This window comes from Choloepus didactylus, chromosome 1, assembly GCF_015220235.1.
Source record: "Choloepus didactylus isolate mChoDid1 chromosome 1, mChoDid1.pri, whole genome shotgun sequence".
Lineage (NCBI taxonomy): Eukaryota > Metazoa > Chordata > Mammalia > Pilosa > Megalonychidae > Choloepus > Choloepus didactylus.
In genome coordinates this window covers 190,459,972-190,487,757 of record NC_051307.1, presented here as the reverse complement: position 1 = coordinate 190,487,757, position 27,786 = coordinate 190,459,972, and the positions used below count along the sequence as shown (strand labels likewise).

General features: G+C 37.3%; 1 protein-coding gene across 4 annotated transcripts in view; it reads right to left on the bottom strand.

Moving 5' to 3' along the window:
* Window positions 1-27,786, bottom strand: part of DLEC1 (DLEC1 cilia and flagella associated protein) — a 96,490-nt gene that overhangs the window by 40,780 nt on the left and 27,924 nt on the right. For all 4 annotated transcript variants that reach the window (XM_037847358.1, XM_037847355.1, XM_037847363.1 and 1 more), the window contains 4 exons: window positions 14,430-14,540; window positions 12,874-13,073; window positions 12,436-12,653; window positions 12,127-12,205 (listed from right to left, as the gene is read on the bottom strand). In XM_037847358.1, the coding sequence (XP_037703286.1) occupies window positions 12,127-12,205; window positions 12,436-12,653; window positions 12,874-13,073; window positions 14,430-14,540 (608 nt within the window). The remainder of the gene's footprint in view (window positions 1-12,126; window positions 12,206-12,435; window positions 12,654-12,873; window positions 13,074-14,429; window positions 14,541-27,786) is intronic.

The window sequence follows — 27,786 nt, the reverse complement described above, 5'->3', positions numbered from 1 at the left end:
AAAACCAACTGGCATAATCTATGGAAATCAAAGGCACAACACAAGAGATGAAAGACACAATGGAAACATACAACAACAGATCTCAAGAGGCAGAAGAAAACACTCAGGAAATGAAGAACAAGGCACCTGAAAGCCTCCACACAAAAGAACAAATAGAGAAAAGAATAGAAAAATACGAGCAATGTCTATGGGAACTTAAAGACAAAATGAAAAGCAAGAATGTATGTGTCATTGGTGTCCCAGAAAAAGAAGAGAAGGGAAAAGGGGCAGAAGCAATAATAGAAGAAATAATCAATGAAAATTTCCCATATCTTACGAAAGACATAAAATTACAGACACAAGAAGCACAGTGTACCCCAAACAGAATAGATCTGAATAGGCCTACACCAAGACACTTAATAATCAGATTATCAAACTTCAAAGATAAAAAGAGAATCCTGGAAGCAGCAAGAGAAAAGTGATCCATCACATACAAAGGAAGCTTGATAAGACTATGTGTGGATTTCTCAATAGAAATCATGGAGGCAAGAAGGAAGTGGGGTGATATATTTAAGGTACTGAAAGAGAAAAACCACCAACCAAGAATCCCATATCCGGCAAAACTATCCTTCAAATACAAGGGAGAGCTTAAAATATTCTCTGACAAACAGACAATGACAGTTTGTGAACAAGATACCTGCTCTACAGGAAACACCAAAGGAAGCACTGCAGACAGAAAGGAAAAGACAGGAGTGAGAGGTTTGGAACACAATTTTGGGAGATAGTAGCAAAGCAATGTAAGTACACTGAACAAAGATGACTGTGAGTATGGTTGAAAGAGGAAGGCTGGGACCATGTGGGACACCAGAGCAAAAGACAAATGATAAAGACTGGGATTGTGTAACTCAGGGAAAGCTAGGGTGTTCAACGATTGTAATAAAAGGTACAAAATATGTTTTTACATGAGGTAGAACAAATAAGTGTCAACATTGCAAGGTATTAAAAATGGGGTGAGATTGAGGGAAAATACAATCAATGCAAACTAGAGACTATAGTTAACAGAAACATTGTATTATGCTTCCTTTAATCTAATAAAGGCAATATATCAAAGCTAAATGCATATGGGGGGTGGGGTGGGGAATAGGGGAAGGGTATGGGACTCCTGGCATTGGTGATGTAGTCTGACTCTTTATTCTATTTTAGGTTAATGCTATCTTTTCTTTCATGATTTTCTAGCTATCAAGTTTTGTGGTTATTGTTTGTTTTTTTCTCTTTCTCTTTCCTTTTTCTTTTGCCTCTCTGCCTTCTTTGACTCTTCCTCCGTCTTTGTGGAGGAAATGGAGATGTCCTTATGTAGACAGTGGCGATGGTGCTGAACACATAAATACGTGACTACAGAGGGAACCAATGATTGTTTACTCAGGATAGAATGTACGGTGTGTGAACAAAACCATCTTAAAAGAAATGGGTTGATGAAGAAAGATTGAGAGCACTATATTGAGTGAAATAAGACAGACACATAAAGGCAAATATTGCAGGGTCTCAGTGATATGAACTAATTATAATATGTAAACTCATAGACATGAAATATAAGTTATTTAGAATGAGGCTAAAGAATGGGGAGCGGTTGCTTATTATGTGCCGAATGTTCAACTAGGGTGAACTTAAATGTTTCGAAATGGACAGGGGTGATGGTAGCATGTTGTGAGAATAACTAACAGTGCTGAAAGGTGTGTGAAGGTGGTGGAAAGGGTAAGCTCAGAGTCACGTATGTCACCAAAAGGAAAGTTGGAGGTTAAAAGATGGGAATGTATAAAACAGTGAATCTTGTGGTGGACAATGTCCGTGATTAACTATACAAATATTAGAAATCTCTCTCATGAACTAGAACAAATGTATGACACTATAACTAGAAGTTAATAATAGAGGGGTATATAAGAAAAAAAAATACCTATTGCAAACTATTACTAGTTAGTAGTATTTTAACATTCTTTCATCAACAGTACCAAATGTGCTATACCAAAACTATGAATCAATAATGGAGGTGGGCGTGGTTAGGGGGATCGGAGGATCCAAGTTTCCTTTCTTTTTTTGGGGGGGGGGTCATTATTTCTTTCCTGGATTAATGAAAATGTTCTAAAAATTGAAAAAAAAAATTAACTGATGCACAGTTGCATGATGGTACCATGGGCAACTGGTTGCACACTTTGGATCTTTGGATAGTTGTATGGTATGTGAACAATCTCAATAAAATATATACAAAACAAAAAAACACAATAAAACAATAAAATCATATTCTGGTTTAACAGAATAAATAAATATCAGATGTATAAGGAAAAAAAAAAGAACGCAGGAGATGATTTGTAAGACTCCAACTGTACAAATCCAAGAAAATTCCAGAAGCAAAAAATGAATACTGAGAATAACAAAGAAACAACTCATTATAGGCTAGAGTAAAACAACTTCATTATCTAGGATAATTCTAAATAGCAGACTTGCCCACAAGATTAAATCTGTACAAAATTGGCCAAAAACATAAAATCTATATAATAGCTAAGACATTTGATAGTGCCTGGGTATTTTGAAAAAGATGAAACAATCAATTAATCAAGAGGAAAAAATTAGTTAACTAAAATTGACCCAACTGATCCCTAACACTTATTCTTCTGATTACAGCTATTTTCTTCTAAATGTTTTTTATAATATGTATAACTGTCTTCATATTTTCTTTAATCCACTGTTTGATATTCAGGTGTTGAAATGTTGTCAGCCAATATTGCGATGACATTCAATACTGATTCTTGTCAGATACTAAAGCCCTTATGGTTAAATCCACTCCTTTAGGGACTTCTGACCAATGTGCGAGAGTTGAGAAATTTCAATGAGGGAAATGGTACAGACCTGGCCTAACTAAGAGAGAGATATGAATGGAAGACACTGCAAGACACAGTCTGTCACATATATTCCAAAGTTAATTTCTCAAGGATATTTGGAAAATTCTATTTTTAAAAAACCTGAAATTATTTCATTTCATGCCCTGCTTAAGGACAGATGACCCAAACTGACCTCTGTTACCCCCAAAATTTAAAAACAAGTTTCACTGTTCCCAGACTAAGTAGTTTTTTCTCCTCACCCATTTTTTTTTTTACCTTTGCTCACTGACAACAGTCTATTGACTTTAATTCTTCATATAAGCATGCAGACAACTAGTATCTTTTAAGTGTTCTTTGACAACATCTCTTTGTTAATGAGTCTTCAAATCCATGAATATAAACATACTCAGTAGTGTGCTGCTAAATGTTTCAAGTCCAACTCTTGGGGGCGAGTGTGGGAGCATGGGGAGAGGGTAGAGCGAAGGAGCTCTGATTTGGTAATGTTTGCTGATTTCTGCGTGTAAATACACTTACTGTGGTCAGTTTCAGCCTATCAATGCAACATCACTGAATGTGGAGGCACGAAGAGATGAGCATCATGAGCTCTTCTAAGCTAATATGATCTGGCTACAGAACATCACTGGGTATATCTACCCATCTACTTAGATCTTTAATTTCTTTCATTTATATTTTTAGTTTTTTGTCAAAGTCTTCCACATATTTAGTTGGGTTTATTCCTAAATTTGATTTTTATGTACTGTGAATGGCATCATTTAAAAATTTTCCCCCTGAGGAGCTGGGGGAAAATGCAGAAGTGTTGGACTTCCTCAACTGGGTTGTTGCTGATATTCTCACAAATATTGAGGACTGATGGCTTGGTATGCTGAGCCCTCTATCTTGGGGCTTGCTCTTATGAAGCTCGTTACCACAAAGGAGAGGCTAAACCTGCTCATAATTGTGCCTAAGAGTCTCCCCCTGAGTACCTCTTTGTGGCTTAGATGTGGCCCTCTCTCTCTAGCTAAGACAACTCAACAGGTGAATTCACTGCCCTCCCCCCTACGTGGGACCTGACTCCCAGGGGTGTAAATCTCCCTGGCAATGCGGGATATGACTCCCGGGGATGAGCCTGGACCCAGCCTTGTGGGACTGAGAACATCTTCTTGACCAAAAGGGGGATGAGAAATGAAAAGAAATAAAGTTTCGTTTGGCTGAGAGATTTCAAATGGAGTCAAGAGGTCACTGGTGGACATTCTTATGCACTATATAGATAACCCTTTTTAGGTTTCAATATACTGGAATAGCTAGAAGTAAACACCTGCAAGTACCAAACTCCAACCTATAGCCTTGACTCGTGAAGATGACTGTATAACAATGTAGCTTACAATGGGTGACAGTATGACTGAAAACCTTGTGGATTGCACTCCCTTTATCCAGTGTATGGATGGATGAGTAGAAAAATGTGGACAAAAACGAAATGAAAAATAGGGTGGGATGGATGGGATGATTTGGGTGTTCTTTTTTACTTTTATTTTTTATTCTTATTATTTCTGTTGTAAGGAAAATGTTCAAAAATGGATTGCGGTGATAAATGCACAACATATGACGGTACTATGAAGAGCTGATTGTACACCATGGATGATTGTATAGTATGTGAATATAGCTCAATAAAACTGAATATAATTTAAAAAATTCCATTTTATAATAGTTTGCTACCATACATTGAATTTTTGTATATTTACTTCCTATCAAAATATTGCTAAAATCACTGATTAATTTCAATAACTTATCTGTAGATTCGTTTGGATTTTTGAAGTACACAATTATGTCATCTGTGAATAATGACAGTTTCATTTTTATAGATACCTTTTATCAAATTAAGAAAAATTTATTCTATTCTGTTTGCTATTTTTAAAAATAATGAATGTGTATTGAATTTCATCAAAATCTTTTTCTGCATCTTTTGTAAGATAATCATATGAGTTTTCTGCTTTATTGTGTTAATATCATGAACTATATTGATTCTTTACCAAATGTTAAATTTGGCATTGCCAGAACAAACCAACTTGGCTGAGATTATCTCATTTATATAAAGTTACATTCAGTCTGCTAATGTTTTGTTCAGAAACTCTGCACCTCAGCTCATGACAAATTAAGCCTTTCTTATAATATTCTTTTCCAGATTATGCTTGTCTCTCAAAACAAGTTGGGTTGCCTTCCTTTTTTTTTTTTTTTTTTCCATTTTCTTTAAGAGTTTGTATAAGATTGTTACATTTTTTCCTTATGTGTTAGATGGTGAGGTAATCAGAGCCTGAAATTTTATGAGGTTTTATTTTTTAAAAAACAGATTTCTTGAGATATAATTCACATACCATACAATTCACACACTTAAAGTGTTCAATACAATGGTGTTTAGCATACATAAAGTTGTGCAACCATTACCACAATTTAATTTTAGAACACTGTGGAAAGGTTTTTAAATTTTAGAACACTGTGGAAAGGACAGATTCAACGTCATAAATAGATATAAGACTGTTCAGATGTTGTTTTTTTAATTAGAGAAGTTGTGGGTTGTTCAGATGTTTTATTTCTTCTTGTATATGCTTTGTAAGTTGTGCTTTCCTGGAAATTTGTCTACTTCATTCAGTTCCAAATCTTTCAGGCATAAAGTTGTTGATAACCTTCTTATTAATGTCTATAGGATCTATAATGAGGTCTATTTCCCCATTACTGGTACTTTGTACCTTTTTCTCTTTTCTTTTTGATCAGTTTCGCCAGATTTATCAATTTTATTAGTCTTTTCAAAGAACCAACTTTTGGCTTGCTGATTCTATTGTACATCTGTTTTCTATTTTATTAAATTCTATTCCTGGTTTTATTATTTCATTCCTTATAGTTTCTTTTGTTTTAATTAGATTTTTTCTAAATTTTGAGATAGATGCCTAGATAACTGATTTTCAGAATTTTTCTTTTCTTTTTCTTTCCTAATATGTGAATTTAAGTCTATACATTTTTCTCTCAGCATTGCTTTAGCTGCATCCCACAAGCTTCAAGATACAACTTTTCATGATCATGCATTTCAAGGTATTTTCTAATTTCCATTTTGACTTCTTCGACCTATGGGTTATTTAGTAACAAATTCCTTATTTTCTAAATATTTGGTGATTTTCTAGTAAATTTTTTTGTTATTGGTTTCTGGCTTAAGTCCACTGGATTAAAACTTTATACTTTCAGTCCTTTTAAATTTGCTAATTGTTTTATGACTCAGCACATAGGCAATTTTGGTAAATGTTCCATGTGCACTTTTAAAAGAAAATGAACATATCAGCACTTGGTGCAGTATTTCACATAACTCAGTGGGGTACAGTTTGTTAATCATACTGTTCAAATCTTCTATATCCTTACTGATTCTTTTTGGTCTATCTGCTGTTTAAGTCTTTTAAATTCTTGAACTTTTTATTTTGAAATAATTTCAAAAATACATGACAGTTGCAAGAATGATACAAAACCCATACAGAGACTTCCAACCTACCCCTATCCATATACCCAGATCCACCAACCTTTAACATTCTGACACATTTGCTGTATCATTCTATCCATTTAGCTATCTGTCTTCTAAACATTTGAGATACGGTTGCATACATCATGCTCCTTGAACACTTATTACTGCCATGTACATTTCCTAAGAACAAGAATATTATTCACCTACGTAACCACCTTATCAAGTTAAATAAATTTACATCGATATAAAGCTTATTGTCTATGTTCCAATTTTTTCATGTCCCAATAATAATATACTCTGGAGCCTTTTCTCCTTTATTATTAGATCCAGTCCAGGATCAGGTATTGCACATAATTGCCATTGTCTCTTTAGACACCTTTTTTTTTAAATTGTGTAAACACAGATACAACATAAACTTTCCCATCTCAACCATTCTGAAGCACACCATTTGGTGGGATTAATCGAATTCACAACACTGCATTACCCCCACCACCATCCATTACCAGAACTTTCCCATCACCCCAAACTGATACTCCAAACCCATTATACATTTAACTCCTTATTTGTCCTTTTGTGTCTGGCTTATTTCACTCAACATAATGTCTTCAAGGTTCATTCATGTTGTAGCATGCATCAGAAATTTTACAGCCAAATTAATCTTCCATTGTATGTATATCCCACATTTTGTCTACCCATTCATCTGTTGACGGACATTTGGGCAGCTTCCACCTTTTGGCTATTGTAAATAATGCTGCTATGAACATTGGTGTACAAATATATGTTTGAGTCCTGCTTTTACTTCTTTGGGGTACAAACCTAGAAGTGGGATTGCTGGGTCATATGGTAGTCCTATGTTTAACTTTTTGAGGAACCACTAACTATTTTCCACAATGGCTGCACCATTTTTCCTTCCTACCAACAATGTACTAAGTTTCTTATTTCTCCACATCCTTGCCAGCACTTTTTATCTTTAAGTTTTGGGGAGAAGAATGTTAAAAAAATCTCCTATCTCTTTGTCATAGTATCTATTTTTCTTCTAGTGTTCTAAAATTTTGCTTATATATTTTGAGGGTAAGACATTAGAGCATATTGATTTTAAATAGTTGTACCTTAAGGAAGGATTTTTCTTTTTTACCTTTGATCAGTATGAAATGTCTGTTTTGGTTTTTGCTCTTTCTACAAATGCTTCTTGCCTTAAAGTCTACTTCCTTTGAAATTGTATAGTTACATGAGCTTTCTTTTGGTTGGAGTTTGTCTGGTATGTCCTTTTCTACCGTTATATTTTGACTTTTTCTGGAGCTCATGGACCCGGCATCATGGGATTGATATCTTTACCTTTAAGATTATCTCATGTAAGCATTTAGTTGGTTTTCGCTTTTCTCCCCAGGCTTATGATCCCTCTCTTTTATTTACTTATTTATTTTTTAAACTAAGGAGTTTATTTTTAAATGAAGCATAGTCATGGACACAGTAGAATCTTCAGAGCCACTTAGGAATAATAAAGCAACATAAAGGGGAAAATAAAAGGTTCACAAACAAATTCTGGAACTCATTTGCCCTCTTTTAAAAACTGTTGGCTTGCAAAATATGATAAACAATCGTTAAAATAATGCAGATGTTCTGATTGCAACATAACAATGTCAGGCAATTCTGGGTTAAACAATAAGCATCCTACACATGGAATGCTTTCAGATGCACAGGTGAGAGCGTGTGTGGGCAGACACACACACACTCATGCACAACCCCCTCAAAAAGACAGACTGCATAGTCACAGTAACCTTTTAAACATTTTGCTTTTATCACCCACAGTGACCACCAGTCTGGTGCAATCATCCATTCTCTCTCAGAAGAAGTGATATCTCTAATCAGTAACTCACAAAGCAAGCAAGTTTTACAACTAACTCCACGAACTTAATTTGTCCCACATTAAAATTTTTTTTCTTTTTTAATTTCATAAAAACTGTACTGCCCAGATCTTCAATGTTCTTGGCCTCCCAGGTCACTACAGAAAGCAATCTGTTTTTCTTGAACAAGCATTTGAATAAATAATCCCCATCACCTGACTGCAAGTATTCATTACATTTGAGCTACAGAAAATAATCAGCCATAATGATCCCTCTCTTTTAATTGGAGTATTTTGTGCATTTATATTTCATGTAATTACTGATAAATATGGGTGTAAATTTACCATCTTATTATTTATTTTCTATTTGTATTACTAGTCATGTTCCTTTTTTTGTCCTTTCTTGACTTCTATTAACTTAATCAAATATTTGTTTATAATTCCATTTCTCTCTTTATTAGCTTGTATCTTATATTATTTTACTATTCTATTTGTAACTACCCTGAAGATTAAAACAGGCATCCTTGAATTATTAAAGTTTTCATAGAAATTAGCTTCCAAAACAATCCAAGAATCTTAGAACACTTTAATTCCATGTACCCCTCCCACCTTTGAACACTTAGATTTTTAATTCCACATATATGTATTATTAGGCAAGAAAAAGAAATAAAAGGCATCCAAATTGGAAAAGAAAAAGTAAAACTTCCCCTATTTGCAGATGACATGATCCCATATACAGAAAATCCTGAAAGATTTTAGAGCTAATAAATGAATTCAGCAAAGTGATGGGGTACACTAATAATGATCAATTGGAAGAAGACATCAAGAAAAAATTCCATTTACAATAGTAACTAAAAGAGTCAAAATACCCAGGACTAAATCTAATCAAGGACATAAAGGACTTGTACTCAGAAAACTACAAAACATTGCTAAAAGAATTCAAAGAAGACCTATATAAATGGAAAGACATTCCATGTTCATGAATTGGAAGACTAAATATTGTTAAGATGTCAATTCTACCCAAAGTGATTTACCCTGTGCTTTTGCTCTGGGTGGCTGAGAAGTTTCTAAATAATTATGGGTGTGCAAATACTCTTTAAACTGTAACACACAATCCACATGTGTGTGAAGAGATTGTTATCATCATCCTTAGTTGTCCTAGCACTTCACGAGGAGAGGTAGCAACTGCTAAACTTTGTCTTGATCTGATTCCCCGGATGGTGGGAGGCTAGCATTAAGAAAGAAGCTGGGGAAAAGGAATACACTGCTTTGTAGGGATTGCTGGATATACTGTTAAGTGAAAAAAATCAAGGGGCAGAGGACAGTAAGAAGGGGTCCAAATATATATATTTGCTTAAGATTTCAAAAAGAAACAATGGAAGAACCTAAACTTATAAAAGTAAAGAGACTACAAAGAAGAGCAGACAGTAAAAGAAGTTAGAAGGGAAGGGGCTTTTTTTAACACAGAAAATCACTGCTAATAAATGCAGAAGGAATGATAGAATTAGAAATCATCATTTTTGTAACCCCTAATAATAAAAAAAAAACAAAAAACTAGATCTAGGAAACAATCATCTAAGTCTAAAACTACTAAGTAAGAAGTTGATTAAAAAAAAATTAAAGGAAGTCAGGCTCACAACACCTGAAGCCATTAATCTATGTTTTTTTTTTTTTTTAAATAATCTTCATTTTATTGAGATATATTCACATACCACGCAGTCATACAAAACAAATCGTACTTTCGATTGTTTACAGTACCATTACATAGTGGTACATTCATCACCCAAATCAATCCCTGACACCTTCATTAGCACACATTATAATGTAGAATGTAGGGGAACTAGCAATAGAGAGCAATTAAGGAAGGGGGAACAATAATCCAAGAAGAACAGATAATGACACACATTAGCACAAAAATAACAAGAATAATAATTAGAGTGAAAAAGAGCAATTGAAGTAAAAAAGAAGACTGGGTACCTTTGTCTGTTTGTTTCCTTCCCCTATTTTTCTACTCATCCATCCATAAACTAGACAAAGTGGAGTGTGGTCCTTATGGCTTTCCCAATCCCATTGTCACCCCTCATAAGCTACATTTTTATACAACTGTCTTCGAGATTCATGGGTTCTGGGTTGTAGTTTGATAGTTTCAGGTATCCACCACCAGCTACCCCAATTCTTTAGAACCTAAAAAGGGTTGTCTAAAGTGTGCATAAGAGTGCCCACCAGAGTGACCTCTCGGCTCCTTTTGGATTCTCTCTGCCACTGAAGCTTATTTCATTTCCTTTCACATCCCCCTTTTGGTCAAGAAGATGTTCTCCGTCCCACGATGCCGGGTCTACATTCCTCCCTGGGAGTCATATTCCACGTTGCCAGGGAGATTCACTCCCCTGGGTGTCTGATCCCACGTAGGGGGGAGGGCAGTGATTTCACCTTTCAAGTTGGCTTAGCTAGAGAGACAGGGCCACATCTGAGCAACAAAGAGGCATTCGGGAGGAGGCTCTTAGGCACAACCATAGGGAGGCCTAGCCTCTCCTTTGCAGCAACCGTCTTCCCAAGGGTAAAACCTGTGGTAGAGGGCTCAACCCATCAAACCACCAGTCCCCTATGTCTGTGGTCATGTTAGCAACCATGGAGGTGGGGTAGGCGAATACCCCTGCATTCTCCACAGGCTCCTCAAGGGGGCACTACATCTTTTTTTTTTCCTTGTTTTTCTTTTTTTTTTTTTTTAACTTTCCCTTCTTTTTTAAATCAACTGTATGAAAAAAAAGTTAAAAAGAAAACAAACATACAATAAAAGAACATTTCAAAGAGACCATAACAAGGGAGTAAGAAAAAGACAACTAACCTAGGATAACTGCTTAACTTCCAACATGTTCCTACTTTACCCCAAGAAAGTTACCTAATATAGCAACATTTCTGTGAACTTGCTCCTACTATATCCATCAGAAATTAACAGACCATAGTCATTCCTGGGCATCCCCAGAACGTTAAATAGCTTATCTGTTCTTCTTGGATTATTGTTCCCCCTTCCTTAATTGCTCTCTATTGCTAGTTCCCCTACATTCTACATTATAAGCCATTTGTTTTACATTTTTCATAATCAATGTTAACATCACGGAAAATGGGAAAACCAGGTATCATGCTCCTTCTGATGGAATACAATAAGAAATTCCAAGAAAGTATTCTTACCAAAAATAAAAATAAAGAAGAAATTGAACCTGAACCTAATCAAACCTCTACACATAACACAAATTTATAGGAGATATGGAGAATGAAGGAACATATTTAAATGTCACCAAAATAATATAACTAGCCAAATCCAGGCTGCGAGAAATTGCAGTTTTTGCCACAAATAAACAGCATAAAAAAAATAAAAGCAGGGGATGAGGGTTGGGAGAAACAGAAAAGGAAGTATCATCAACTAAGAGATATTTTAACCAAATGTAACGCATAGCCCTAGACTGGAGTCTTTGGATTCTGATTCAAGAAACCAACAACAACAAAAACGACTTTTTATATTTTTTTTGGTAAAAGATGGGGGAAAATCAGATGTGGACTGGGTATCAGGTGATATTAACTAATCACTGTTAATATCATTAGGTGCGATCATGGTATTACGATTACTTTTTAAAAGTCCTTAACTGTTAGAGATTCCTACTGGAGTATAAACTGAAGAATTATATGTCTAGAATTTTCCTTAAAACACTCCAGTGCATACATGTGCACACAGACACATACACACAAAGAAGCTGTGAGTATATCGGGTAGAAATATATTTGCAGAATACAGGTAACTGTTGAAGCTGGGTGATGGGCACATAAGGGTCCATAGTCATTTCCCTAATTTTGTATATAGTTTTAAAATTCCCTAATAAAGACTGAAAAAAAATAAGGAAGCAGTTGGAGTGGGATCTGTAAAAACAAAAATTCTACCTCATAAACTGGTCCAATTTCATAATCTGTGAAAAACCCAACTGATGGCTTAGCTAGAAACACTGGAGTATCAGCACAACTGTGGGAGGGAAAGAGAAGGAAAAAGGCTGTTAGTTTCATCCATCTGAGTAAACACTATGCAGTGACTGATTGATGTAAAAATAAATACATCTGAGCCATCAAAAATATTCATAATATGCTCCTCAACAGTCTAGGGGGTCTTCATAAGCCAGGCCAAATCTAGGACTTTCTGGTTTTCACTCTCAAGGGTCAGATTTTCTGAAAGTATGAGTCAAGAAAAAGACACACCTTTGTTCTGGCTTTCCACTCTGGCATTCTATCCATCCTGCCTTCTTTGGAGGAAAAAGGAGAGACCTGCCTCCATGGGGAGTATTAGGAGGGAAAAACCGAGGGTTTTTCAGGAAACGGTTTCGATTTTCCATTCTGGCAAGTAGAAGTCGCTCCATTTCTCTCTGTGGTACACGTAAGTGGTTCATCCAGTTTTTATTCTTTGGTGGACTTGCTTTCTTTGGAACATACAAAAATATATAGCTAATGTCAGGCAAAGGGACAGTGTGGGTTGACATCTTGGCCAACAGGCTGAACTACAGACAGCAAATACAAAATCTACTCTATTTTGCCATGGATTCATCACAACTTTTTGTGTCATCTTGAATTTCTTCCCCCTGACCACCTCCCCGTCCCAGCTGTGCACACATGCCACTGTGCATAGGCTTCAAAACTAACCTGGATAGTTTCTTTGGTCCTGTGTTTGGCCTCAAAAGATGAGTCCCATGTCGGGCTGTCCCTACTGAAGTCTATCTCGTCCTCAGAAGCGGGAAGTTTCTTCTGGAATGAAACTTCAAGCCTCTTGGTCAGCTCTCTCTTTGAGCTGGAATGCTTCCCACAACTAAATGTCAGTTTTTGACATCCAGGGAGGAAGATGCCTATGGCACCAAGGAAATAAACTGAGTTATCACACCTGAGTGAGGAGGTGGAATTTTCTAAGATGACTATAAAACTACCAAAGACACAGCTTGATATTTTCTCCTAAACTTTCATATTTACTGCACCAGATGTAACTGCTCTTCAGCATAGTAACTATCACTGAAACTTATTCTATGTATTCAAGACTTAGGTCTAGAGCATTAAAATATGTGTTCAGTTTTCCAACATAGTCAAAGAATATGAATAGACAATTGTAACACACACACACACCCCATATATAAACATGATTTTTAAAAAGCTCATACAAAGAATCAAAAGATGTGTTAGCTTTTCATGTCTATAAAAATACCTCCCCAAAAGAACATCCCCAAAATGTTAAATGACACTATTTATTGCTAGCAAGAATGAAACTAGTACCACCATACATTTCTTAGCACAATACCTAGTAAATGCTCAACAAATGTTAGGTCCATCCATAATTACCTGCATAATATAGTGAGTTTCCAACTAGCTTTAAGAAGTTAGTTGGCCTAGTATCCCATGACACTTGATTCTGCTACCTCTTTCTGGCCTTACTTCCCTGTGCTGCACAGTCTATCAGTGGAACTCTTTTTCTCACCAGCACCTCCAATTCTCTAGATCCCAATCCTCCCACCCCAAACCCCTTCTTAGCTCCAAAGCCCCACAGATCATCAAACAATCCTGCAGACTGACGCTGCTGGATAGCCTGTCTTCTAAGCCTGGTACTGCTGGGCAATTCTGATGCTTGTCCACAGTCCGTTCCTTCCCCTCATCTACACAGTAACTCTCAAAAATTCACCTTGCTGGTTTAAGCCTGCAACACATCCCCCACCCCCATTCTCAGAGGTCCTTGCCTCCCATATCTAGCCCCAAATTACACACACATACACAACCCTTCTCTACCCCACCCATCTTTCCCCCCAATCTTGAGGATGAAAAGTCATTCTTTTCCGGGATGCGCAAATCCTAGGACAATGTTCTGACTCCATCTCCTTTTTCATTCCATCAGGAACTTGCTTCATTGCTTATCTATGTCTTCAGTCTTTTCTTCTCTTGGTTCATTCAATTACATCTTAAATATTTTCACATCTTTTGGTGCTGGACAGCTGACCAGAGCATCAAATGCTACCTTGAGGAGTTATGTGTCTTGCAGGCATTTGGGAACTAGTGAGGAAATGGCATGCTCAGATCTGACTCTCCTAATAAACACTATCAAAATTAAAGGGGAAAAAAACACTAATACTAATGATAACAAAGTAGCCGATGAAATCCTGCTACTAAAGAACTTCCCTGATACTAAAAAAAAAGATTCTAAGAGAGTATAGGAGCATTACCTTTAGGTGCAGAGCAAAATGGCACTGGATCATTGTAGTAATCTTCTGGGCAGATCAAATGATGTTTCCGTAGCAACTCACTGTCCACACACCATCTGAAGACAGACTTCACTACACAGAAGAGAATGAAGACAAAGGTATTTCACAAGCCATACTGATGTTGAAGAACCTGCACCCAAACTTCCGTCATCCACCCAGACTATACAATGTATCAAAATTTTTTCTCAGGATCCTCTGGTAATGTTGAAATTTAAGAAACAAATGAGCAAATACTTGGCCAACCAATGGGAAAGGCTGTGTTGCACCATTATTTGAATTAAAATATTATTACTCACAGGGAAGTCTATTAACAAAATAGAATTAAGAATTATGGTAGATTGATTAACTGGCCTCAATCTTGACCTTTCCCATAGCCACACTCTTTTTCATTTGACTTTATAGTCCCTGCTGTCAGAAGCAGAGTGCACTTGTTTACCCTTGACTTGGCCTGGGCCATGTGATGTGCTTTGGCCAGCGAGAGGTAGAGCAAACCTGAGCCCAACCTGCAGCAAGAAGCCAAACCCAGATGAACCCACAGCTTGAAGCCAGCCAAGCTCAGCTATTATCAGCCACCTCCCAACTGACCTGCAGCCAAGTAAGAGAGAAAATTTCATTTAATAGAGTTGGAAGTTAATAATTAATGTCAGTGGTGGACAATCCAAGAAATAGTAGTAAAGACATATTGTTTAGAGGTATCCAAAAGAATTAAAGCTAGAAATGGTTGCTTTGGAGAGTAGACTGAAGTTGGGAAGGATGGAAGCTTTTTATATTTCATTATAAGATCTTCTAAGATATTTGATTTTTTAAAACTATGTATATTTGATATTTGATAAACTTAAGGGAAAAATAGGATTAGTGGAAGACTTGGAAGTTTTCAAACTTTCTTGCTTGCTCCACTAACTGACATTATCTTAAAATATGGTGCCTTTAAATGGCCTTTCCCTTGGGAGGCTCCCTATAATCAAGGGTATAGGTGAGATTTAGGAATTTTGAGTTTTGGCCTAATTACTATATGTTATGAATTGAATCATGCCCCCCACAAAGACATGCTGAAATCCTAACCCCCAGTTCTGTGGGTAGGAGATGAACTAATTTGTAAATACAATATTCAAAGATCCTATTAAGCTGAGGCCAAATTGAATAAGGTGGGACTTAATCCAACATGACTGAAGTTGTTATAAGCAGTAGGAGTGAAGAGGAACATATGATAGAGGCAGAGAATAAGTTATGGACTGCTACCAACTTCTAAGAAAGCAGGACCTGCTGATATTTTGCTTTTGGACTTCTAGCCTCCAAAACTATGATAAAATAAATTCCTGTTGTTTAAGCCAACCAGTCTGTTGTATTTCTCATAGCTTCCCTCACAAACTAAGACACTGTAATAGTCAGGATTCCATCAGGAAAACAGAAACCATTCTAAGTATACATAAATATAAAGGAGTCTAATACAGTAGATTACAGATTGGGGGAAAGAAGGTCAGGGAAGCCATCTTTAATAACATCAGCCTGCATCACTGAAGCAGGGAATTCCAAAGAAGTTTATCTGGAAGCTGCTCAATTATCTACCTGCAACTGCTTCCTTAGAATATTGGCTTACCCTTTTCTTTCCTCTCCAAAACTCCAAAACTCACCAGTGGCCTCTTATCAGCAGACCCTATCCTAGAACCATAGGAAAGAGTGCATCCTGGGAAATGTAGTCCCTGATCTTTCTCCTCTGAAAAGCAGAGAAGACCTTAGCAAGGGGTAAGAGCAACGCCAAGTTAACACAATCCAGCCCAGTTCCCAAAAGATAAAACTTCCATACAAAGGGCAAAGGCCACTGACAAGGAGATCTATCCTCTCTCTTCTGATACCATTCCCTCTACCATCTTCCCCCAGGATGTGTGTGACTGGATATTACATCTGCAGGAGCCTGGGGGCAGATTGTTTATCAGATTTTTGGAAAGTCTCTCTCCATATTAGCTTGGACTATGTACTAGGTGAGCCTTGGAAAACCCTGCATTGGCCTTGTGACCATCCTCCTCCACCTGGGAAGGGTGGGCCTCCTACACCGACAGAATGGCTCTTGAACCTGGTTCTGCAAGGGTTGGTTGCTCCATTCCTAAAAAGATAATGTGACAAGTTAACAGCAAGGAAAGAGAATGAAAGCATAAATATTCTTCAGAATTTTGATCTTGCTCCCTCTGGAGAATAATTTCAGCATGTTGTCTACTTTGTGACATGTGTATTAACAAATAGAAAAAGGCTGCCTCTGTGCCTCAAATAAGAAAAGTTTCAGGGGAATGTCTTCACCGTCAATCATCTAAGTTATACAAAAGTTCTAGGGACACCTCATCCCTCCTGAGAAGCAGGGAGGAAAGGCGTCCATGGCACTGGAGCAGGGTTTATATTTCTGTCACTTTTGAAATAAAAGAACCACTACCAGTAGAAGGCTGAGAAACCAGGGCAGATAATGTTTGACTATAACTTAATATTACCTTGGGTGAGAAACAAAATGAATGTCATTGGAACACTCTCCTGATGATATTCATCTCCCAATTCTCAGTGTTTTATTTCACTTTTATAATACAATCCAGTAATCCATTAATCTCCCCTGATCTCTGGCCAAAAAATCCTACCAAAGATAGGGAAAGTATCTGACTCCCACGACTCAGGCAGCTATCAGGCAACTAATAAACCCTTCTGAGAATCTGTCATCAAGGATCCCTGCTCACAGGGACACAGGTGAGGGAGGGGTCCTGGAAGCTACATGATTACAGTGGTGAAGGGGGTAACAGGAAAGGATATAGAATCTGCCCAAGTGCTCACTACCTAACAGGACCTGAGCCTCAGATGTGGCAGACCTGACAAGGGTAGGGCCTCACACTCAGAGCTACAGCGTAAGGGAAGTCATCCCTAAGGGAAGTCGCCCACACCTGTGTGATGCTGGGTCTAGTCAACAATCTTCCCTTCTCCTCCAGTAAGAAGAAAGAGAATGGGCTTTGACAGTAGACAAACTCAGGTTCAAATCCGGGTCCCACACCTTCTGAGCTGTGGAACCTTGGGGAAGTTATTTGACCTTCTCTCTAGGTTAGTTCCTGCACCTGCAAAATGGAGAGAAAACCTAACTTATAGGGCTCTTAGAAGGATTCAGTGGGATGATCTATGTAATGCATCTTGCACAGAATCTGGTGCCCAGCAAGCCCCCATAAGTGTGAGTGCCTTTCTAAGCACTTTATCTTTCACCTTTCCCTCTAGATACTTCCCTCTAGGCCACAGATATGACAGGTTTCCCAATCCTAAAAGCACTGTCCCTTCTGCCTACTGCCCTGGAAAACAATGATCTTCAGGGATGCAGGAGGACAGATCAAATTCTCTGTGGGGTGTAAAAGGAACATGGATTTCTTAAAGAAATGGCTAATTCCAGGTCTGGGTAGGAAGTGCACAAGATAATTCTGGAACATCTTATCATTCCAGAAAGTGAGAAAGCTAGCAAAGACAACTGATACTGTATCAAAAGAACTCAGGAGTCAACTTGAAAAGACTCCCTTTGGCCAAAAATGAGACAGTTTGAGCATTAATAAAGATGATAAATACCACTGTGGTTATGAAATTTATGAGTTCCTAATGAGATGAAAAACCAAACAAATACACTTCATTGGTCACCTTTGGAAGATGCTAGGAGAATCAACTTATTATTTTAAAAACTGGCAAATAAATCAATTCTGCTTTTCATATATGAACTGCACCTTGGGGTAATCAAAGTAGCTGCTGAAAAGTTTCTCTCTATAGAAGTATTCAATAGAAGTGATAGAATTATCATTATCCTTATCATTTGTAACCCCTAATGAAATAATACATTCAGGAAGAAGTACACAGCATCACTTATGTAGTGGTCTTGCCAAAAATAAAAATTGAATCTGAACCTCATAAGTCTCTAGAACTAATTATAGATTTATAAGAAATAAAGAGGCTATGATAACAGCTTAAACAACATCACAACTTTGAAATCAGCAAAATCCATGCTATAGGAAAGTCTATAGAAAAACAAACCAAATTTTTAGCAAAGAAATTGCAAGTTAAAAAAAAAAGACAAATAAGGAGGAGGGAAACTATAGGTTAAAGGAAACTTAAGAAAGATAATGACCAATTGCAAAGTATGTACCTCATTTGGATCCTGATTAAAACAAACAACAAAATAATATTTTTAAGACTACTGAGGCAATGTGAACACTGACTGCATATCTGATGACATTAAGGAATAACTGAAGTATAATAAGAATATTAGAGTTCTGTTTTAAAACTAATCATTATCTTTTAGAGATACATATTGAAATATTTTTAGATGAAAAACTATGATGTCTAGGATTTTCTTCCAAATGACTGGTAGTGGTGGTAGTGTTGGGGGGAGTTGAGATAAAACAAGATTGGCCATGAATTGGTAATTATTGAAGCTCCGTTATAGGTACATGTGGGTTTCTAACCTCTCCTTTTGTACATATTTGAAATGTTCTATAATAAAAAGTAAAAACAGAAATTAGAAAGAAAAATCTTGGGGAGAGAAGTTTGTTTATTAAAATTAAAAACTACTGTTGTTTTGTTACAAAATTTAAATTACTCAGCAATGCCAAACAACATTAAAGGGGCATTTTGAAAAAGGTGGAAAATTCTGCCTTAGCCTAGTTCTCCTTCACAAACTTCTTAAAAAAATTGACATTTCCTTATTCAAAACTTGCAAAGAGACACAAGGGAAACTTTGGGGGTGATAGAAATAGTCCATATCTTGATTGTAGTTGTGGTAAAAGATTGCGTATGTTTTTCAAAACTCATAGAAGCATATACCTAAAAAGAATGAATTTTACTCTATGTAAATTATATCTCAATAAACAAACAGAAACAGAAGAAACTATCACTGTTCAGTAATAAATGTTTCACATTTATTACCTTGAATTTTTAAACCAATGAAAATGCTATGATTAGGTAATTTATTCAGTATAGAATTGTTTACATAAACTAAAATTTTGTGATTGATTCCTTAATTGGTTCAACTGAATCAATAAATTATAAAATTTCCTACCAGAAAAAGATAAAGACTCTAACTCCACCTACTCACTCTTGTATTTGGTGGCTCTCAATTCTTTTATTTTTTTAAATTCTATTGAGATACATCCATATACCATACAATTCATCCCAAGTATAAAATCATCAGTTCACAGTATGATCACATAACTGTGTATTCATCATGATCAATTTTAGAACATTTGCATTACTCCAGAAAAAGAAAAAAGAAAATCCCAAACATCCTATACTCCTTATGCCCCCCTTTTATTGACCCCTAGTATCACACTCTACCCAATTTTAAGACTTACATTAAAGATGGGTTAACTAAGACAATATAGTATTTTCAGAGATAGATATATAGATAAGTGGAACAAAATAAAACATCCAGAAGTAGATCCATACAAACAAGGGTAACCAACTTTTTTTTTTTGCTATATAGCTATATAGTCATTATCACAGATCAAGGCTAATGATTACAGCTCAACATTTTCCAGTATTTCCTTCTAGCTATTCTAGAACACTAGAAACTAAAACGAGATATCTACACAATGAGTCAGTAGTCATAATCATTTGTTAAATCCTAATTTCTAAGCTACACTTTGTTCCAGTTTGCTAATGCTGACGGAATAAAAAACACCAGAGATGGATTAGTTTTTATAAAAGGGGGTTTATTTGGTTACACACTTACAGTCTTAAGACCATAAAGTGTCCAAGGTAACACATCAGAAACTGGGTACCTTAACTGGAGGATGGCCTATGGTGTCTGGAAAACCTCTGTTAGCTGGGAAGGCACGTGGCTGGCATCTGTTCCAAAGTTCTGGTTTCAAAATGGCTTTCTCCCAGGATGTTCCTCTCTAGGCTGCACTTCCTCAAAAATGTCACTCTTAGTTGCACTTGGGGTATTTATCCTCTCTTAGATTCTCTGGAGCAAGAGTCTGCTTTCAACGGCCATCTTCAAACTGTCTCTCATCTGCAGCTACTCTCTCAGCTTCTGTGCATTCTTCAAAGTGTCCCTCTTGACTGTAGCAAGCTTGCTCCTTCTGTCTGAGCTTACATAGTGCTCCAGTAAACTAATCAAGGCCCATACCGAATGGGCGGGGCCACACCTCCATGGAAATTATCCAATGAAAGATCTCAGCCTCAATTGAGTGATCACATCTCCATGGAGACATCCAATCAAAAGTCTCCAACCTGATCAACACCAATACATTTCCTGCCCACACAAGACTGCATCAAAGATAATGGGGGACATAATACATCCAAACCAGCACATTCCACCTCCTGGACCCCAAAATGACATGATCTTTCCATATGCAAAATACATTCATCCCATCACAATATCATAAAAACTTAAAATCATTTCAGTAACAATAGGTAAGCACAAGATCCCATCAAAATCAGTTACAGGTGGGTCTGTCCAAAAGCAAAATTCCCCTTTGACTGTGTACCTGTAAACTTAGAACAAGTTATGTGCTTCCAATACACAAAGGAGGGACATTCATAGGATAAACATTCCCACTGCCATAAGGAGAAACTGAAAGGACCAAAACAGTTCCTAAAACCCACAAGGCAAACTCTATTAGATTTCAAAGTCTGAGAGTCATTTACAGAAGAACGTTGCATCCTTGGGGCTTGAGAGAGTGGGAGTCTAACCCTCTCTAAGGGCCTTTGCAGCAGCCCTTTCCTTTCCAAACGCTGAGGTGAGTGCTCCAACAATTCCACACATTGGGGAGACCACCTTATCGGCCCCTCCCTCCTCAAACATTGGGGCAGCACCTGCATTCTCTTCCATCTCTGGGGCACACACTTCAACCCCTTCAGAACAGTGGGGTGGTGGCCAGGCTCTCCCCAGTACCCTGGGAATGTGCTCCACCTCTTTGAGGCCTGAGGTGGCAAATCTTTCCTGAACATCGAGGTGGAAGGCTCACCCTCGACCTCCGGGGCAAACTCACCCTTTCCATGCATGTGGGCCACTCCCCTCTCCCAGCCCAAGACCTCATGACTCCAGACCTCAAATTCCACGGCTCTGTCTTTGAAGAAATGTTTCCTTCAATATGTTCCTTGTCTGTCTCCTCCAGTCCTGACCGGCAGCGGCTCCGTCTATACAGATCTCACAAAAATTCTGTTGGCTTCGCATGAGGCACACAGGTGTCAAAGCTGTCAGACAATAGGACTTTCCACAAATCCTTTCTGGATAACTCCATCTCCAATTTTCGCTTGTACTGGAATGGCGATCGGGTTCCATGTTTGATTAAATCCTCATGTTGGGCTGTAGCTTCTGGGGTTCCACCCCCTGGAAGCCTGGAATTTTACAAACCATCAGTTTCTGGTTTCTTTGAACCCAAGAGTTCAGTTCTAAGTTTATCTCTGTCCGCTTGCATTTTACTATAAGCTGCAAGGAGAAGCCATGCTATATCTACAACTTCTAGTTCCAAAATCTCATCAGCCAAGTATCCCAGCTCGTCACTTTCAAATTCTGTCTTCCATCCGACACCAGGATACCATTTTGCCAAATTTTCTGCCACTTTAATACAAGGATCACCTTTCTTCCAGTTGGCAATGACACAGTCATCATTTCTGCTCAAGACCTCACCAGAAGTATCTTTAGAGTCCATATTTCCACAAACAATCTCTTCAAAGCAGTTTATATCAAGCTCCTCACAATTCTTCCAGAATCTTCCCCTTATCCATTTAAAAAGCCATTCCAACATTTTTGGTATTTGCAAACACAGCAGCAAAAGCACCCCACTTCTCTGGTACCAAAATCTGTTCCAGTTTGCTAATGCTGACGGAATGCAAAACACCAGAGATGGATTGGCTTTTATAAAAGGGGGTTTATTTGGTTACACAGTTACATCTTAAGGCCATAAAGTGTCCAAGGTAACACATCAGAAACTGGGTACCTTAACTGGAGGATGGCCTATGGTGTCTGGAAAACCTCTGTTAGCTGGGAAGGCACGTGGCTGGCATCTGTTCCAAAGTTCTGGTTTCAAAATGGCTTTCTCCCAGGATGTTCCTCTCTAGGCTGCACTTCCTCAAAAATGTCACTCTTAGTTGCTCTTGGGGTGTTTGTCCTCTCTTAGCTTCTCCGGAGCAAGAGTCTACTTTCAACGGCCGTCTTCAAACTGTCTCTCACCTGCAGCTACTCTCTCAGCTTCTGCGCATTCTTCAAAGTGTCCCTCTTGACTGTAGCAAGCTTGCTCCTTCTGTCTGAGCTTATATAGTGCTCCAGTAAACTAATCAAGGCCCATGCTGAATGGGCAGGGCCACACCTCCATGGAAATTATGAAAGATCTCGCCCTCAATTGAGTGATCACATCTCCACAGAAACATCCAATCAAAAGCGTCCAACCCAATCAGCACCAATACATTTTCTTCCCACACAGACTGCCTCAAAGATAATGGTGTTTTGGGGGATATAATACATCCAAACCAGCACACACCTCCTCCTTCTCATTTAACCATGCTCTCAATCTTCAGGGACATCTGGGCAATGACCATTTTAACTTCTTTGTGTTAGAAAGGGGTGTCAATCTTATGGGTAGAGGAATTAAACTGGCTGATGTTCTTGGAGAGACTGGTACCTCTGGGTTTCAGGGCTTATCCGACATGGGAACAATATGGAGGCCTTAAGTTTCTGAAAAAAATAAACTTACTTGGTAAAACATTTATAGAATCCTAGATAGAGCCCAGGGTATTCTTTAGGGTTTTCAGGAATACTGTTGATTGGGGCTTGGCATACTGTGGCAATCTGCGATATCTGGATGAAGCCTGCATAAGAGTAACTCCAGAATGACTTCTCAACTCTATTTGAAATCTCTTAGTCACTAAAACTTTATTTTGTTCCATTTCTTTTCCCCGTTTTGGTCAAGAAGGCATTATTTTATTTTCTAAGCACTTTTTTAATACCAGCATTTTTGGCACTATGAAAGAGTACATTAAAAGATTCAATAACCACTAGAGATATCCATTTTCAGCAACATAGCAGGCAATATAACCAGAAAAGTTTCCTACCATAATACACCTAAAAATGCTGTATAAAATATAACCAATAATCTTTTGAATACATAGCTGAGCACACAAGAAAGTAAAGGAAATCTTTCAGTGGGTCAAAATAATAGACTTGTTTTAAATCAGAGAAGTAAATGTGAGCTGACACCAGAGATCTCTGGGGAGAATTTGCTGGGTGGATGGAAGGAAGAGGAGTCCTTTGGACAAGGTAGAGATCAGCAATTGAGACCTTGGAATAAAGCCATACTCCTCAAAGCCAGAATCCTCAGTGAAAGAGCTGACTCCAAGAAATACATCTACCAACCCAGGAAGTCAAGTTGCAACCTAAGCTCTAGGTAGTGTTAGAAACGTCTCCCCCAGGAATTTGCAGCCATGGCCCTATCCTTAAGAGGATTTGAATTTTGATTATTCACTATCTACATTGTCTGGAAACTCTCAAGTCTAGCAATTAAGACAAAAATAGTCTAGTAAAGCCCTTAGAGTGAACAAACGGGCCCTCAAACAATACTGCATGGGAGTCTCATGGGTAAAGTACCCCCCCAACACACACAATGAGTTCATAATTCCAAATTATAAAACTCAAGAAAAAACTTTCCACCATGATGAGAGCCAAAGACAAAATTAACAGCAGCAATAGACCTCTAAGGAATGTCACAGAAATAGTGATACAGACTATAAAATAGGTATGTTTAAAATGGTTACAGATATAAAATAAATAATGACAAACATGAGAAAAGAATAAGACATTATCAATAAAAAAGACTAAACAGGTTTCAAACAAAAACAGAACTTCTAGAAATGAAAACTATAATACATGAAATAAAAAACTCAATGAGTGTGTTAAACAGCAGATGAGATGCAGCTTAATAGAGAATTAGTAATCTGTATGATGAACGAAAGAAAATTTCCAAACATAAAGCAAAGAAAAGCAATGAGAGGCTGAGACATGGATGGTAGAATAGAAATGTAGAGAATAGGGGAAAGGCAATATTTTTTTTAAATGGTGGCTGTAAATTTTCCTAGAATTGATGAAGATATGAATCCCCAGATTTAAGAATTGCAATTAGTCCCCAAATTGTAAATTCATCTTAGACATCGATCAGAGAAGCAGAAGAATCCATAGACAAAGAGATCTAAAAACAACCAGAGAGGAAACACAGAATATCCACAAAGGCATTACAGTTAGATGACAACAGACTTCTCAACAGCAGCAATAAATGTCAGAAGACAATGGGATATCTTTGAATTGCTAAGAGAAAATAACTGTCCACCTAGAGGTCTACACTTAGCTAAACTGTCCCCACATACCTAGATCCCTACCTGAGATTCTATAAAAGATTCACTCACTAAGTTTTACCTCTCAGAAACTTAAATCCACCAGAGTGTTCCTATGCCAGACAAGTCCTAAAACCCAGAGGCAACAGCCTCTTTAAGAATAACAATCAGATGCAGTCCCCTTCTCCATACTGTTGACATCCCCTTTCAATATGAACACATTAGGGTGGTCACTGCCTGGACACCCCTGAAGATGGAAAAAGAGATTAAGTGAGAGGAAGGGGTAGCAACAAACAAGATAAGATTGAACAAAGGTCTACAAATACTGAAACTTTATATAAATATATATATATTTTTAGATGCTGGGGTGTTGGAAGGGCTGGAAGAAGGTAAATGACATGGTGGAATTGTAATCTATTACATTCTTTGAAATTTTCTCTGTAGCTACTCGTTGAATTGTGCTTTGAAAGTCTTCACCTTTCTGTATACCCTATATTTCATAATAAGGAAAGAACTGAAACTGTGGAGCTATAACCCATAACCATTTTTGAAATTACCTATATAACTGATTGTTGAGCTCTACAATGAAAGTTAACACCTTTCTACATATATTTTATATCTTACAATAATGGAAACAGCTGAAGTTGTGGAACTGTGACCCATGACATTTTTGAAATTTGTTTTCTACTTGTCAAATTGTACTTTGAAAGTTATCACTGTTCTATATATATGTTAATGTTCACAATAAAAAAAAAAGCATTAAAAATTTTTTAAAAAAAGAGTGACGGTGAAATAGGCATTTCAAACAAACAAAATCTGAGAACCTTACCACCCTCATTTAAGGAAATATTTTAAGAAGAATAATAGTAAATCCAGAGGGAAAAAATGAGGTACAAGAAGAAAAGATAAGAAAAAAAGACTAAATGTGAGTAAATCTAAACAAGCTTTGGCCATATTAAATAATAATAATAATGGCTACTTTGGGGATGTAGAATTGATATACTGCACATGATACTGTAACAGAAACAATACTGTGTATTTCCCATATCCTTTTCTCTTCCTGGGAACACAAAAAGACATTTCCCAACCTCCCCTGAAGTTAGGCTGGGACCATGTTGCTTGATAATTGTAGCCAATGAAATACGAGTGGAAGTACCATGTGTGACTTCTGAGTTGAGACATATAAAAGCCCCTGCCTGACCCTCCAGCTCTTTTTTCCCCCTTAACTCAGTGACCTTGAAGACACAACCCTGAGATTATAGAACCACAAGATGAAATCTGACTGGATTCCTGAAAGGAGCTGCTCTGGAAAGCTGCTAGATCCAAGGTAGACTTTGCATAGCAGAGAAATCAATTTGAGGGGTTGATTTGTTTACTTGGCAAGGCCTATCCTGATGAATACAATTAACATGGAAGACATCTAATGATAAAGGGGGTAAATCACATTATGGGTGAACATATTTATTTATTTTAGGATTTTTTAAGTCAAATATATTAAAATTTTTATGGGTAATTTAAAAAAGAAATAAAATAGAAAGCTTCATATCCCAGTCAGTAGGGAGGGAGAGGGAAAAAATAAAGAAAATTTAATAAATCCAACAGAAGGCAGGAAAGGAAAAAAAAAAAAAAAGAAACCCAGAAAGGGAGGATAAATAGAAAGCACAAATTAATAGTAAAAATAGTAAGTCCAACTATATCAGTAAGCCCAACAAATGTTAATGGACTAAAATAAAGATTGTCATACCTATTTTTAAAATGCCAGACAACTCAGCAAATATTAATTACAGAATAACTTCCACTACAGTGCAGTGATATCTCAGAGTTTCTATAAAAGCATCAACTATCATCATCCCATTCAGGTGACCACTTCTTATCAATGTGTTTACTGCTCTGAGCTCACTCATAATCTCACGAGGCTAAATTTTCTCATGTTCCAGGAAACAGGAGTTACTGCTTTGAAACCAGCATGAAATTATGGTATAACCCTTATTGCTTCTTGTGGCAAGCTGGGCCCTGCGTATTCTGCATCACACAACCCATTTAACTTACACATAGCCAAAATCATCATAATAATTTTGTCAAAAACAAAATTTACACATTAATCAAAATCTGATGGCTGTCCCTGTTTCTTCCCATATTCCCTTTTCTTCCCAGCTTAGGATGCAGAGTGGTTATGGTGATGGGGAGTGATTTAAGGAACCATGCAAAGGCACAAACCAGGACTGGGGAGCCCTATGGAAGCACAGGCCAGTAGGTCAAGTGACCAAAGATGTAAAGTGGTGGCATGGGGAGGTGTGCAGAGCTGGCAGGCAGAGAAGATGGCTGGCATGGTTAGAGACTAACTACACTGGGCAAATATGTGAAGTGCTTGGGCAAATAAGTAAATATATGGAGGACAAGAGGAGCCAAATTTCTCATGTCTGGAGAAGGTATTTACAAACATGGCAAGTAGGAAAGCTAGAAAATACACTGATAGATATAGAAACCATTATAGATGCAATGATACAGCTATAATGAGGGTATGGAAGTAATGATAATGAAAGCCCAATAGCAATGAGCTCCCCTAGTACCTGGATCTTGGCCTACAAATTACATTGCCCACTAAAGGAACCCAAACTCCTTGGAGAATTGGCTGATTCCAGGGCTAATATGGGATAGTACAAGATGAGCCTGGAACATTTTATTGCATCAGAAAATATGAAAACAATCAGCAAATGATAGCGATATGTCAACACAATACAGGAGCCAGCTTGAAAGGGTTCCCATGGTCCAAGTCAGGGATAATTTGAGCATCAAAATAAAAAATGATAGTAATGGATTATAACACATTGAATAAAATCATTATTCTTGATTCCAAAGTGATTAAATAAATAAATAAATAAACGGTGAAAGGAAAGCTCTTCTTTGGAATAGAAATCCAACTTATAAAAGAAGAAATTATTACAATCATTATTGAGGTGGCTGGTTCAGGAAGGAGTTGTCAATGAATGCT